This window comes from Tarenaya hassleriana, unplaced genomic scaffold (genome assembly GCF_000463585.1).
Source record: "Tarenaya hassleriana unplaced genomic scaffold, ASM46358v1 Cleome22, whole genome shotgun sequence".
NCBI classification, from domain to species: Eukaryota; Viridiplantae; Streptophyta; class Magnoliopsida; order Brassicales; family Cleomaceae; genus Tarenaya; species Tarenaya hassleriana.
Window position 1 is genome coordinate 1,059,985 of NW_010965541.1, and position 15,657 is coordinate 1,075,641.

General features: G+C 38.9%; 4 protein-coding genes across 4 annotated transcripts in view; 3 read left to right on the forward strand and 1 right to left on the reverse strand.

Moving 5' to 3' along the window:
- LOC104815133 overlaps window positions 1-1,945 on the forward strand; it is a 3,726-nt gene extending 1,781 nt beyond the window's left edge. The window contains exons 4-7 of the mRNA XM_010543453.2: window positions 560-669; window positions 780-856; window positions 978-1,043; window positions 1,142-1,945. Of these exons, the coding sequence (XP_010541755.1) occupies window positions 560-669; window positions 780-856; window positions 978-1,043; window positions 1,142-1,777 (889 nt within the window). The 3' untranslated portion in view covers window positions 1,778-1,945. The remainder of the gene's footprint in view (window positions 1-559; window positions 670-779; window positions 857-977; window positions 1,044-1,141) is intronic.
- A 472-nt stretch (window positions 1,946-2,417) lies between these two features.
- Window positions 2,418-3,032, reverse strand: LOC104815134 (B3 domain-containing protein At2g33720-like). Its single transcript, XM_010543454.1, has one exon. The coding sequence runs from the start codon at window positions 3,030-3,032 to the stop codon at window positions 2,418-2,420; it is 615 nt and encodes a 204-aa protein (XP_010541756.1).
- Window positions 3,033-4,484: 1,452 nt separating this feature from the next.
- On the forward strand, window positions 4,485-9,534 carry LOC104814933 (starch synthase 1, chloroplastic/amyloplastic). The gene is made up of 15 exons (XM_010543182.1): window positions 4,485-4,938; window positions 5,667-6,061; window positions 6,216-6,293; window positions 6,461-6,585; window positions 6,787-6,868; window positions 7,059-7,232; window positions 7,510-7,591; window positions 7,680-7,771; window positions 7,872-7,934; window positions 8,010-8,099; window positions 8,310-8,434; window positions 8,701-8,809; window positions 8,911-8,966; window positions 9,044-9,083; window positions 9,192-9,534. Exons 1-15 carry the CDS (start codon window positions 4,656-4,658, stop codon window positions 9,348-9,350), a joined length of 1,953 nt encoding a protein of 650 aa, XP_010541484.1. The 5' UTR covers window positions 4,485-4,655; the 3' UTR covers window positions 9,351-9,534.
- A 936-nt stretch (window positions 9,535-10,470) lies between these two features.
- On the forward strand, window positions 10,471-14,018 carry LOC104814934 (protein ABIL3-like). The gene is made up of 10 exons (XM_010543184.1): window positions 10,471-10,736; window positions 11,744-11,917; window positions 12,144-12,226; window positions 12,318-12,468; window positions 12,586-12,685; window positions 12,766-12,858; window positions 12,972-13,020; window positions 13,223-13,311; window positions 13,419-13,540; window positions 13,666-14,018. The coding sequence occupies exons 2-10, from the start codon at window positions 11,819-11,821 to the stop codon at window positions 13,834-13,836; spliced, it is 957 nt and encodes a 318-aa protein (XP_010541486.1). The 5' UTR covers window positions 10,471-10,736; window positions 11,744-11,818; the 3' UTR covers window positions 13,837-14,018.
- The last annotated feature ends 1,639 nt before the right edge of the window (window positions 14,019-15,657 follow it).

Genomic DNA, 15,657 nt, shown 5'->3' on the forward strand with positions numbered 1-15,657 from the left:
CCGCCCGCCAGTCGGAGGAGGAGACCGCCGCCGTGCTAATCCAATCCCACTACAGGGGCTATCTGGTAATTCACCATCATTCCTTACAATATTTTTCCGGTTTAGTGAATAATATAGCGCAAATTTTAAATAAATACGTAAATTTATTTAAATATCATAGAAAAAATATATGATTATCTATAAAAACATTCCAACACTAATTCTCACGATGTTAATTGAGTTATATTTTCCGACGAATGGACGTGACTCACCGGTTTTTCTACAGTGCAACGTGACAAATTTTGTAACGTCAAATAAAATAAAAAATAAGAAAATTAAAAATTATACGATTTGTTTTTTGTGTGAGCATCTCGCAATCGATAATTTTTTTTGGTTGATAATAAAGAATAGTGTAAAAGAATGCTAGACCGGGATTCTTGGTTAGTACAAAGCTAAACCGGTTTGGTTAGCACTAATTATGTTATAAAATTTATATGGTAGGCGAGACGGGCCCTTCGAGCATTGAAGGGACTGGTTCGATTACAAGCTTTGGTACGTGGTCACAACGTACGTAAACAAGCATTGATGACTATGAAATGCAGGCCAAACATGGGCACCGTGTCATGGTTGGGTTCAGGAAACAGGTGGAGGAAGAGGAAAACCGGTTGGATGTGCAAAATCGGAATACCGGTAAGACATTTACTGGTTTTAGCTTTATTTTACTGTACCGGTCCGGTTAAGTACGGTATTTTGGGAACGCCACGGATTGTTTTCTAATGGTAGTATGTTGATTTTGGTAGGGGTTGTGTCCGACAGACAAAATCCGAAGAAGCTGGCCGGAGTGAACCGGACCGGAATATACCAAAACTTTGGGAAGGTTAAGGTGGAAAGAGACTTGAATTAAGAAAAAAAATAGAGTGAAAATAATTTTGCTAGTTTCCGAAAAAATCGTAAAAAGATATTAAAATTAATTGATTATGGTAATAAATAAAATGCAGGAGAAAGAGAGGAGTGAAGGGATGGCGAAGAGAGAGAGAGCCCTTGCCTATGCCTACAGTTACCAGGTTGGCGACCTCTCTATTTCTTTCTTTTGTTTTTATTTCTATGATAAATTAATAAAAACATATTATTAATATTTTTTAAAAATATTTATATCTCGAAGAGGCAAAAGCAAGGTTATGACCAACCGACCACAAACACCAACACCGAGGGGATTGGGCTATCCATCAATGGGCCTGACAGGGCCCAATGGGCCTGGAACTGGCTTGACCATTGGATGTCTTCCCAATCATACACCGGTCGGAACCTAGGCCCGGTCCCTTACAACCCTCCTCCGTACCCGAACTTTTCGGCAGCCTCCGCCACCACCATCCCGACGGACAACGTATCGGAGAAGACGGTCGAGATGGACGTGATGACGCCGGCGAGCTTCAAAGGCGACATCATGGATATGGTAGACCCCGAGTTTATGTATTTGGGCTCGAACCAACAAGCCCAATACCATAGAAAAAGCCCAGTCCATGTACCAAGCTATATGGCCCAAACCGTTTCGGCAAAGGCCAAGGTACGAGGCCATACACCATCTAGCAAGCCTCAGCATGTGCCTCATTGGAACTTGTCGACCAAGGCCGGTTCGGGTTGCGATTCTTCTAGTTCCGGTTATACCATTCCGAGGAGCCCCAATCCGAAAGCCGAGACGAGGCGTAAACCGGTTAGCCCAACATTGAGTCCGACCGGGGAAGGATGGAGAACCGGAGGAGGGGTTGGGAGAAGGGGTCGGAGGCATGATTTGGGCTAAAACTCTTTTTAATTTAGGGTTAATAATCCAATAAATTTGGTTTATGTATCTTACTTTGGGAACATTTTTTGTTACCATGGGAACTCGTACGTGGACTCTATTATTTAGTTTTGTGGTATTGGTGTAATATATTGTTGTATATGATATGATATGATGTATTTAAACCTATGGCCATGTTCTATTTTTCTTTACCAAAAAAAAAAAGCCTATGGTCATGCATGAATCATATAGTTTTTTTTTTGTTTTCATTTTTAATAATAGCCACCGAAAATCGAAATTACATAGATTTAAAACAATCTGAAATCGGAAAAAATATTTGATTCGGTGGACCGTGGGGACAATGGAGAATAATAATTATGTCAAATGCAATCTAATATAGTGAAAATCGATTTAGGGTGACTTGTGATGCAAGAAATGTCGCCGCAAACAAAATCAAAATCAAATATATCAGTTTTACGTTTATGATATACCGAGTTTATAGGTGACTTGTAAAGAGAGATTGTATATTTTGTAATCTAAATGATATTATACTCTTAATATATAATTTATAACATTTAGATCTTTTATATATGACGTTATTTTGATTGTTGATAAACCGATCCTTAACCGACCAAAAAGGAAAACCAGACATAAACCGATTCTATTTGAGATCCTGATTGGCACGAGCGAGGATGCAGAAGATCAACCTGGAAGAATACGGATCCCAGAAGGCACCGATCTCATCTCCTTCTCTCAGATTCCTTCTTCTCACAAACTCTTTGTACCAATTGCCGATGAACACGTAGCTTCGAGTGACCCATCTCTTCAGGACAAGACGGTGCGTTTGCTCAATGTCCAAGTCGAGCACTTTGACCGAGATTTCACCCCCTTGTTCGAGCAAAGCCGCTTCATGGGCCGTCAGATATGGCAGGATGTGAACCATTGCCGACTTAGTTGGCAGAAGGAGCCGGCACTGACTTCCGATGTCGCTCTTCGTGAGGTGTTTCTTTATCTTCCATGGGTCCAGGAAGAGAGATAGTTGGGTGGATAACCCTTGTGCGCTTTCCTTTTCCGAGGGATCCCTCATCAGCCATGGCTTGATGTTTCTTGCGGGGGAAGAAACCGCCGGGACTTGTGCAGTGTCAGGGAATGGCCAGGTTTCGTCGAGCAAACAGAGGGAGGTGGAGGGATCAGCCGAGGAGACTTTCGGATTGGTCACAGGGGACGTGTCTGGATCAAGGGCTGCTTTCGGGGATGATTCCTGATGGTTCTTCATTTTCTTGGGATGCAAGAAAACAGTACTGACGAGACAGAGAGGCAGTTGTGGAGATGAACAGATGGTGCACTATATATATATAGAGAGAGGGAGAGAATAATCTCAGTCCGTACATGATTTGATCCCATCACCTGACGGGAGAAGGAATCGTATTTCCCATTTTTATCGGAAAAAAAGGAAAATATCCATTCCATGGTAATCTTTTTTTTTTTTTAAGTAAACATTTTTCTCAAGGATATGATATATTTCCATTTCTTTATTTTTATTTTTACATCGAGGGCATTAAAATAAAAAAGGAAACACGATATAGGGCAACATAACCCCCACTATTCATCTTCTGTTAGGCCTTTTGGGCTCGGCCCATCTAACGAGGAAATTTGCATAAAATTTATTTGCAGATTTATCTTTATGTGGTTTCAAATTTAAATCCAATCATTTATATGTAAGTAGCTAATTTTGATTTCACATTTTGCTTGACGCCACGTGTTTGCATAATTGATATTTAACCGTGGCTCCACAGGTGATGTCTCCTCCTTCTCCACCCGTCTCCTCATCGGAGACGACGCGAGACCTGGCTCGGGTTTTCTCTCCTTTCGTTTTCCGACATGAACCCGGATCCGGGTTCTTCTGTTCTGTACCGCACGGCTGGGGTTTTCCCCGGAGGTCATCGTACATCGAATAACTAATAACCACAACTGATCGAAATCGAAATAAAACTAAATGATTATAGGTTTTTTTAAAATCCAAAGAAATCGAATCCAAACATGAATCACCGGGTTAAAAAATAACTTTTTTAGAAAAATATTTTGTAAACCAAATATAATCAAATCAAATCCAATAATATTCAATATAAAAATTAAACAATTATAGTTTTTTTAAAACCGAAATAACTAAATTTGAATATAACTAACAGAAATCCAAATAAACCACGTAAACATATTGACAAACCAAGTCAGCTTGCGAATTTTTTTTAACCGATTTAAAAATATAATAATATTTTTTGACCAAAACTTTAGTTCGGTATTATTTAGAAAAACTGAAAAATTAGGGTTTTTTTATTCCATTTTCTAATATAAAAAAGTTGATAGCCACGTGGCACAATATATGGGCTCCCTTCGGCATGAAGTGTCTACAGATCCTTTCTTCTCTCCTCAAATTTCGCGCTTATAAACCAGTTATAAATAATAATTTCAAAAAACAAAACAAAATCTTAAAATTCCAATACCTTCAATCCTATTTTGACGCAATTTTAAGTAATATGTTCATTTCTTACAAATAATTTATATATTAAAAGAAAATAATAAAAATAACAGTTTGTCAGGCATCACGAGAGCTCGTTTTTTTTTTTGCTAATGAAAAATATAAACTGCACTCAAATGACAAAAGGGCTTGCTCAAAACCCTAATTTAAAGATTTATCCATCTTTTTTGGGAAAATTATGGAGCTCTTGTGGATATTCTTTTCGTGAAATGTAGGTCAGGGACTCGCAGTCACAGGTTTTCAATCCATTTCGAGGCTTCACTCTCACGAGGCCGAACAGAAAATAGAAAGATAAACAGGATACTCATCACATCGCCATCGGAGTTTTTTTTTTAATTAAATATAGAGACAAACCCGACTTCCATGGCATCCCTTCAAATCGGCGGCCCGATTACGATCAACCCGTCTGCGGGTTCGCCGGGATTCGACCGGAGCCGATGTTTTCTGCCGATTGATCATCTGGGTTTCCGTCGTTTCCGCGGGAGATTTGGGATCGCGCGGCCTTTGTTGCTCCGGCGTTGTTCCGTCGCGGGAGACGAAATCGGAGATCCCAAAGGCGGCGAGGACGATGATGATCAGGGTTTCGTCATGGACGCAGAGAGAGATGTGTCTGGTTCTGTCATTGGGTTTCATCTCATTCCTCCTGGTAATTCTTCTACACCCACTTATATCCGTTTCTAATTTGGTCGTTTGACTCGTACTGTGTTGTGTTCGAAGATCAAAGGAGGGCCCACTTTAAATTCACAGCATATTCCATGAAAATTCTAATCAATGTATGATACTACAGTAAACCTTCAGTTTTAGACGACACTTCCTGTATGTATGTACGTATCTGTATGCGTGTGAGCGTATAACTGCAGACAAGAACACAAGAGAAGAGAGCATCTAAGTTCGGTCAAAGCAAGTAGCTTGGACCAGATTTAAAAGCTTTGTTTTTCATTTCTCATAACGATTGCAAATTAAGAATCTTTGTTCTAATACAGTCTAATAAAAGGAACAAAAACATTTGCCAAGTTTCTTCTCTTGTTCTTCTTCTGTCTCTGGTTTAGAGTGTTATGTCGCATTGTTGGTACACGTCAGTAATGAAGCTCTAACAGAGTCTTGTGGATTTTGAGACGAGGGATGATATGACCAGTGATTAACTTGTTTCCTCTTTTTCCAATCTGTAAATATTTCTCTCAAGACCGCTGAATCGAGTCTTTCCATGGTTTGCTTGAAATTTTACGGGTTTTTAATTTCAAAAAATGTCTCTCTGAATCGAATATTTGGAAGGAACTTTCATAAATTTTGCAGGTCTTTTAACTTGGTGGTGTGCAAGAGTAGTCGAATTCTTGGACTTGACGTGTTGTTCTCATACTGTATTTCTTCATTCAGGGATTGGTCAAGGAATCATCAGCTCTGGTACACACGAAAAAGAGACAGATGATGAAACAGAGGAAGTGGATATGGGTGATGAGGAATGCGTAGTGGTTAAAGAGGAAGATGCAGAAGAAGAGATAAAATTAATCCACAACATCATCTTTGTTACATCCGAGGCCGCACCTTACTCCAAGACCGGAGGATTGGGGGATGTTTGTGGGTCTTTGCCTATAGCATTGGCCAAACATGGGCACCGTGTCATGGTTGTCTCTCCTCGTTATCAGAATGGTACATCTGCGGATGAGAACTTTGCTCGGGCTAAGGATTTGGATGCTCGTATCAGCGTACACTGCTTTGGAGGTTCTCAAGAAATCACCTTCTTTCACGAATACAGAGAAGGCGTTGATTGGGTAAGCGTATGCGTATGCATATTTCCAAACTCTCGATTATAACAACAGCTTGAAATGTCACATATTTTGGATCGTCAACAATCCATTCTTTCACAGCTCATTGTATTACAGACATCGTTAGTGTTTTTTTTAATTAATTTCTCGCAATGTTTAGGTTTTCGTCGATCACCCATCGTACCATAGGCCTGGTAATCCTTACGGAGATTGTTACGGAGCCTTCGGCGATAATCAGGTACTTATTTTTTCATCGACCTTTTGATTTGGAAGAAAGAAAGCAATTTTTCCGACATGTGTTAAATGTAGTTTGCCTCCTTTTGTGGTTGTTTTGGAATGTATGAATGTTTTTTCTGGTGGTACAGAGACAGATGACAAGTGCTGGTGTTTCATTTTGTGAAACAGTTTCGGTTCACTTTACTTTGCCATGCAGCGTGTGAAGCCCCTCTCGTCCTCCCTCTCGGAGGGTTCACTTACGGAGAAAAATGTCTCTTCCTCGTCAATGATTGGCATGCCGGACTTGTTCCCACGTATGTTTTTTTTTCCAAGATTGATTCTGTATGAAAGACTGCACAAAAAAAAATATTAGATTTGCTTGGTACTTCACTTTGAAGCACATAACCTAACTAACTCTGGGTTTTGTTTTGATTTTGCACTTGAACGTTGATGAATATTGATTGAGCCACCCTGCTTTTTTGCGTATTTAACTTCTGATATGACGTTCGGTACAGACTTCTGGCCGGAAAATATCGCCCATACGGAGTTTATAAAGATGCAAGATGTATTCTTGTAATACATAACCTTGCTCATCAGGTAAATCTATTTCCTCATATGTTGTAGTTCATGTCTTTTGAAATGAAGCGTCGTCTAGGGTATCTATTCTTTAATATGCATCTGCCATTCATAACCACAACCCTAGAAAATACCGTCATCTTAGTCAGAAAATGACATTCACCACCATTATGTTATGTGTCATTTGAATCGTGCACGCAATTGTCTTAAGGGAGTGGAGCCAGCAGCTACGTTCAAAAATCTGGGATTGCCTTCGGAGTGGTATGGAGCATTGGAATGGGTGTTTCCAACATGGGCAAGGACTCATGCTCTCGACACTGGTGAGGCCGTCAACGTTCTCAAGGGCGCTATTGTCACCTCTGACCGGATTGTTACTGTGAGCCAGGTCAGGTGATGCAATCTTTTAAATAAAAATCTCTCAACTTTCAATGTTTTTTGTATTCATGTTTTCGAGAGGTTTTTGTAAGACAATTTAATACCTGCTTCGAGGGCCATATTTGCTAAATTTTAGAAAGTATATGTATTATATTGGGATTAAGTGCAAGTACATGATTTTTTAGTAAAAAAAGTACAGATATTAAATGGCCGATGACCGAAAAGTATAGAGTTTTGTTTTTGGTCGATGTTCTCTAAAATCATTTACATACTTCTCGCCGTTGTAGGGTTATGCAGGGGAAATCACTACTGTTGAAGGTGGATATGGTCTACAAGACTTACTCGCCAGTCGCAAGAGTGTTATAAACGGTATCATTCTTGATTGCTGCCTGCTTAAAACCTCGACGCATCTCTGAAGCCGATATTTCTATAATGTTTTAATCATTATATTTTCCAGGAATCACGAACGGGATTGATGTTGATGAGTGGGATCCATCTACAGACGGACACATTCCCTTCCATTACTCTGCTGATGATCTCTCCGGAAAGGTATCATCAAGTTGTTTGTTGCATCTTTGCCGAAAACCAAACCCTAAACCCTAAAAGGAATGCTGACAAGAATGCATTGTTCTGTCAAATGACTTTTCAGGTTAGTTGCAAGATCGCACTGCAGAAGGAACTGGGTCTTCCCGTTAGGCCGGAATGTCCCCTGGTATGACTCTTTTTCGTGTTTTCTTTTTCATTTTTATCGGACCGGAGAGATTATAATAATACGAAACTCTTACAGATCGGATTCATTGGGAGATTAGATTACCAGAAAGGTATCGATGTGATACAATTGGCTGCTCCTGATATGTTGGAGGACGACATTCAATTCGTAAGCTGAGTCTTTTCCCGCGTTATAACTAAAAAATTATGAAATGCTGTGTTTTTATACGAGTTTCGGTGGAAGAATTATGAATGCTGTGTTTTGTTCTGTAACTTTTGTTTTTGACATACCTCAATGTTTTCAAAATATGATAAGGACAGGAATATTTTTGCTCTTTTTAAGAAGCTAAAACTTATTTAAATGAATTGATTCTTGCAGGTCATGCTGGGTTCAGGAGACCCGAAATATGAGGATTGGATGAAGATGACGGAGGCTACATACAGAGACAAGTTCCGAGGTTGGGTCGGATTCAATGTTCCTGTTTCTCATCGGATCACTGCCGGGTACTTAAGATTCCTAAGTAGAAAAGTGCATCATTCATTACAACTACCTATTACGCACAGAATTCGGTTTATGCTAAGGTTTACGATGAAATCCTTCGACAGTCTGATTGTGAAAAAAGCATATTCCGTCTTTATCTTTCTCCAATGACTGGTTCTCCCCCGAGACTCACGCGGATTTTTTTTAATTCTAAGATTCGTTTCAAACAAAGAAAGCATCATGACAAAGATCATATCATTTTTTGCTCATTCTTGGAACACATGAACAGATGCGACATTCTCCTAATGCCATCAAGATTCGAGCCATGCGGTTTAAACCAACTATACGCGATGAGATACGGGACCATTCCCGTCGTTCATGGCACCGGTGGACTCAGAGTGAGTCTCAAGACTCTTTTCTACTGCAAAGTCATGTTTCTTGTATTTAGGATCAAAGAATGGTTCGATCTCATCGCATGGGACTTCCATTTTATTTTCAGGATACGGTCGAGAATTTCAACCCATACGCCGCAGGAGGAGCTGGCGAAGGGACAGGGTATGTATATATATCCATGCATATCTATATTTCTGTTGTATATCTCATCTCTATTGAATTGAATTTGAATATCACAGATGGGTTTTCTCTCCCTTGACGAAAGAAAGCATGTCGACGGTAAGATTCTCGGTTCATGTAGTCTGTATCTTCTCGTTATCCATGTCCGAGTTTTATTGATCAGTGTTTTCGGTAGGAAATTACAGAAATGCCCTGTTGTCCATGCAGGCGATGAGGTTGGCGACGACGACGTACAGAGAGTACAAGCAGTCGTGGGGAGGGATGGTGAGAAGAGGAATGGGAAGAGACTTCTCGTGGCAAAACGCCGCCGTTCTGTACGAGCAGGTTTTCCAATGGGTTTTCATGGATCCTCCCTACGTTGGTTAAAACCGGCTAATCATTAACCGAACCAAATGTAGAAATAGCCCTACCGGAGGACTTTCATCCGGTTATCCAAAATCCCATCTCCCGGTTTCGGGATATTCTCAATATCCATGAGTTAACTTAACACTGTTATTTAATTTTTGTTTGATTTAGTTTTGGGGATATAATTTATTTTTAAAGTGGAATATTTGATTGGTTCGATGAAAATATACTAAAGGACCAAAAAAAAAAAAAAGAGGTACGAATCATGGCATTAGAAGAAAGATGATGATAGAGGAGGCAGAGAAGCATGACTTCCGGGACTCGTGGAACCCATAAATTATATAATCAGACAGTAACATGGTCTGTCCGTAAGAATTTGCATGATAAATAAATTAATTGATAATTTGGAAAATAAAGGAAATGACATTTTCACCATCAAATATATCACACTGTGACATTCGTTATATATAAAAATATATAACGAATGCGTTATTTTCTGCATTTCATAATGATTTAACACAGAGAAAAGAATTGGACGTCTAAAGACGTGCTGTGCTTCCTTTGAATCATTGCCTTGTCTGTCTGTCTCTTGAGTGCGCGAAACGTATTTTCAAAAAATAAAATATTATCCATTTTCAATAAAAAGAGGCACGCACGATCCTTATATCTTATCATTTGCCTGTACATTATATTATGTTTTTTTAAAATTCATGATAGTTCGTTCACGGCATGGTTTTCTTAACTAGTCTTGTTATTTTTTTTTTCACATAGTAACTTAATAGCTGTGGATAAAACAGGAAATTGTCTAAAAAAATATAAAATTGAGTTTTTGGTATTTTGAAACCACTATAAAATATTTAAAAATTCCTAATTTTGAATCAAAATAGACGAATAACGTATAAATTTTGGATTATATTTGTCCAGATGAGATATATATTTTTTAGAATATTGATTCAAGTGTTGTATTTCATTCAGATAATTTGAAAATTCATAAGGTGAGATTAAGCTTACCGCCTTACATAATGGACATTTTTTTTTGCATTTAATAAATGCACCTCGGGGTAAATTATTTATCAATTTGAAAAAACAATAAGGTGAAAAAATAATAAAGGGCCGAGAGTTTCTCCGCTGATGATGGGACAAAAGTGAAAAGTGGGAGTTTGGGTTCTGAGCTTTCACATACGAAACACAACACATTCGCCACTTTCCCTTCTTGCATCTCTCCAATCACTGTCCCGTTTCGTTCCCCGTTTTCGTTTTTCCTCTTTGGCTTTGCCGAGGAATTCTTATCAGAAACTGGGTTTTCAAAAAAATAAATCTGTGCCTGTTTCCCTCACAAATCCGATCCTTTCTTCGAGCAAGGCAGGAGGCGGAGCTAGAGTAGCAGTATTAGCGTACTAATCCCAGGTTAGTTTCTCTTATTGCCATTTCTCATCAGCTGTTTCCTTCTCTGTCTGATCCATTTTCTGGGAATTAAGCTGAAATGGGTCGGAACTCTGGACGATTATATTGGTTGGGTCTTTTTTTTTTTAAAAAAAATTATTCTCTGGACATTAGTTTTGAAATTGAGTTTTGTTTGTGGGTTCTGTTCTTATGGTAAAATATCTGAAGATCTTCAGATTTTTTCCCCGGAGATTTTAGGGTATATGAGATCGGACCCTGGAATATAGTGGTCCGGGTTGGTGGAAGTGTTCCATTTGTTTTTGTTTAAAAGATTCCTGCAGATTAAACTGGGTTTGGTCCCTGAACTTTTTTTCTAGGGTTTGTCGATTTTTTTAGGACATAGTTTCTTGCAATTTGTACTATTTTTTGCTTGTTCTTGTTCATATGTTATAAAATATTGCAGTTCTTTCATTGATCTTGAGGGGTTTAGGCGCACTCGAACCAGAAAATCTAGGTTAGGTTAGAATTGTGTCTTGTTCTTCCTGCAAGTTGGGTTGGTTTTGCCATTCTTCTATTTCAATTTTTTTATAAAAAAAAAAATTGCAGCTTTTGAAAAAGGGTTTTATTTGTTGTTTAATCCGTAGTTCCCTTTCTGGGATCTTTTATTAATTTCTTAGAGAGTATTGCTGAAGATTCAGACAAAATCTGTTTGTCTCAGATCACTATTCTATTAGTCGCTTTGGATAGAGCTGTGGATTCTACTTCTTGTCTGTTTCTATGTTCTTGCTCTTACCTAAATCATCTCAATCAGAAGATCTCAGTCTCAAGTTTGAATTCGAGATCAAGTCGAAGATGGGTTTTTTTTTTTTGGCTAAATCAAATCAATCAGAAGATCTCAGAGATTGATTCCCGTACTCGAATGTTATAAAACACGCAGCTTTTCAGTGTTCTTGATCACATCTTAGTGTAAATAAGCGAGGAAGCTCGAGTCTTTCTACAGTCTCGTATGGTGATTCGATTTCTTTTCACAGCAAAGAGAAGAGCCGAGTTTGGGATTCTGCGTGTCTTCAGCCTTGTTGTCGAGTTTTGCGGCTCTGTCGAAGAGAATGAGCGCAGCAGCAACTACAATGTCTGTATCTCGGGAAGCTCCGAATTATGACGAGCTCTCTATGCAGCAGAGCCTGCTCTTCTCTGATAGTCTCAAGGTACCTTGTTCATTCTTCAATCCTACATTCTTCTTTGTTCATGGTTGTTTTGTTTGGTTAAAAGCCTGAAAATTTCTCTCAAGATCTTTCTTATTAGTCTGATCATCCGCAAGAATCCGATCTTTAGGCACCAGGATTCATTTTGGGGGAAAAAAGAAATGGAGAAAAGGGATTTTGGAACTTCGAAATGGGGATCTTGAAACATATCGAGACCATAATTTTTCAGGATCTGAAGAATTTGAGGACTCAGTTGTACTCAGCAGCCGAATACTTTGAACTGTCATACACAAACGACGAGCAGAAAGAAATGTGAGATGCTCGGCTAGTTTACAGACTAGATAGATTTTGTAAGTTCACTGTGTTTTTTAGCGTTTGATTTTCGGCGTATGCGTTTGCGCAGCGTTGTGGAGACGCTGAAAGATTACGCGATAAAGGCTCTGGTGAATACAGTTGACCACTTGGGTTCGGTTACATATAAAGTCAATGACTTCCTTGATGAAAAGGTTGATGAAGTCTCAGGAACCGAACTGCGCGTTTCTTGCATGGAACAGGTACCTTATACTTATAAATTCGGTTATTCTTATGTACATTTTTCGTTATATCATTCAGGTTAATTATATAGTTTTTTTTTTTGTTGTGCTGATCTATAAAACATCATGAACTGCTAGAGGCTACGGATGTGTCAGGAGTATATGGATCACGAAGGGCGTTCGCAGCAATCGCTCGTGATCAACACTCCAAAGTTCCATAAACGATATATCTTGCCCGGTAATTTTCTCTTTCTACCCACCCATCGAAATTTCGGGGTTTTTGTCCGAGACTAACTAAAGGAATATCGATTCTACCAGCGGGCGAAATGATGGCCGGAGCCAACCTTTCAAAGCTAAAGTATGTCGGATGCAGTTTGGACGACGAAGATGACTGGAACCAATTTCGGAATTGTGCGAATCCATGCTTGGTTTTTTTTTTCCTTTCTGTTTTCTGGTACTCCTGTAGTTTATGTTTCCTCGTTCAAGTTTTAACAATTTCGTCCGAATCCATTTCCCGTCGTCAGCTGTTCGGGCTACAATTCGGGAGACGCCTCCACCACCGCCACCCGTGAGGTAATTTCGGTATTCACAGCTCAGAATGTTAAGACATCTTTTCCTGTTCCAGTGGTAAAAAAAAATATCAAATCTTTCCCTTAACACAAGCTTGAACATATACTTCTCGAGAGCGGGTTTTCGGCTATACCCGAAGAGTTGCTCGGGTTTCCCTTTTTAGCAAAAGCATAGTCTTGATGAGCCAATGTCTTTATCTTTGCAGGAAACCCGCAACTCAGGCCCCATCTCCACGTCAACCACAACGATCCGCAACGTTTTCGTTCAGTTCCACCGCACCAAAGCAAGAACAAGGTAACACAGACAGTGATAGCTCAAGCTGTTGTGTTTTCCATAGAATGCATATCGAGACTGTCCTTTTTTTCCGACATTTTTGTATTTTGTTTTGGTCGTGGAATCAGTTAAGAGAACAGTATCGCCACATCGGTTTCCGCTTCTAAGATCCGGGTCAGTTGCGATCCGGCCATCTTCCATTAGCCGCCCAACGACCCCGAGCAAGAGCAAACCGGTTTCTCCTAAACGGGTAAAGCATAAATTGATCTATGATGGGTTGTTTTCAGTCAACAGACATGTTTTTTTAACCGGTTCCATGCTTCCGGGAACATGAACAAAGACATTTTATCTGAATGTGTTTTATTTCCGGTACAGTATCCATCAGAACCAAGAAGATCGGCTTCAGTTAGGATGGGCTTCGAGAAAGAACACCATAAAGAAACAGAACATCAACCGAGCAAGAGCAAAAGGCTGCTCAAGGCTTTGCTTAGCCGACGCAAAACCAAGAAGGACGATTCTTTATACACTTACCTGGACGAATACTGAAGCGAAAACCCGGTTTTATTTGTAAACCGAGGCTAAACCAAACCGGGAAATTGTATTCTGCTCCAGTTTCAATTTATTTATATATCTACATCTGTATGGGAAGTTCGATTATGGGTCTTTTACTTACGTGATGTATACCGAAACCGATGGTAAATGTGAATGCAATGTCAACGATTCTTGAACCGGATTGAAATTGAAATCCCAGTTTCTGGTTTTACCAAACTAAGGTAATCTTTCTGGTTTGCTATAATGATTTCCTTTATTCAGTTTTCATTCTTAAAATGGTACACATTTTTGTTCTAAACATGGTTTGGAGGACCCGGAGGATGTGTACGAGGACCGTCGTAGTCGATTCCAATATCCGATGCTCCTCCGTGGGGACTTCCCGGAGGATGTGTGTGAGGTCCCGAGTAATCGATTCCGACATCGGCTACCTATTTCACCAAAAAGAAAATTACAATCACAAATCATGGTTTCTATTTCATGTTCATACGGATGTATTTTTTTTTTTATAACGGAGGACCCCTAACTGCTACCATTCGGACGCGTTGACTAGGTAAACATGCGGTCCGAGAACAACCTTTGTATATGGATCATATAAACCCAGAAATTACCTCACTCCCTATTAACCAGGAATCGAACACTCAACTTCAAGTTGGTGTTAACTCCTACCCCAAGTTTGACTATTCGCCCACGATCTGTTGGGTCATACGGATGTATTTACCTTGTGGTTGATCAGATTCGCAGGAGTAGCTTCATCTAGTCCTCCTAATACGAGAAGACAAAGTATAGATGATATTGTTCATCAACAATATAACAATCATAGTTTTTTATATATAAAAAAAAAATCGTAGCGGTTCTAATTTGTCAGTTAGGTTACTTGAATGGCACAACGGGAATAGGAGCAATAAGAACGATGAGAGAAGCACCAACTTCATCCTGCAAACGACTCTTTTAAGTAATTATAGAATTATAATAGCATAAGCACCCACACAAACATATATATATATATATATGTATATATAGTTACATTTAATCACTTACCATATTTGTTGGGTTATTGTTATCACTAGTTAATGGTTTCAATGATATTGATATCAGAATGGCCGATTTTGAGATTTTTTAAAAAAATTAATGAATCTTTGTTTACCCATCAATTGAAATTTACTACAAAATCTGTAGATTTTTAATTGTTAATTTATTTTAAGGATTCTACCACTTTTTTTTTTTATGTTCATCTGACCATTCAATATATGGATCATAGTTTGGTAGAATGATTCCCCTGAATGGGCTTGGACCGTTCTAGAAAATAACGGCCCATTTCCCATGCAAATGTTTGACCACAAAACCAAATTATACGAGGCCTTCAAGTATTTGTATTTTGGGCAAGGAATCAGACACTTTATATTTCGGTTCAGGTCTGGTTTGTTATTTTTAGGTTTAGTTTTGTTAATATAAAAATAAAAAAATTACGGTCATTCTATTTTTACATTAAATTAAAATTTGTTAGGCGCGTGGGCATTTCGGTTCGGAATTTGGTTCCAAACCGATCTGAATCGAAATCGATCCGAACAGAAGAAAATTGGGTATTGATTTGGTACAGTTTTTGTAGAACCAAATAAATCATTTTCAAACCGAAGCCAGAAATATTGAACCAAACCTGATAAATACCGAATTATTCATAACCATATATGAAGTCATATGTAAATATCAAATTTTGCTCCATATCTGATACTCTATCGAAGTGAAACGAACTGAACCGAACAAATACCAAAACGAATTCCACACTCTGTTTCTAGTAACCTATATGTTCGGAAATCG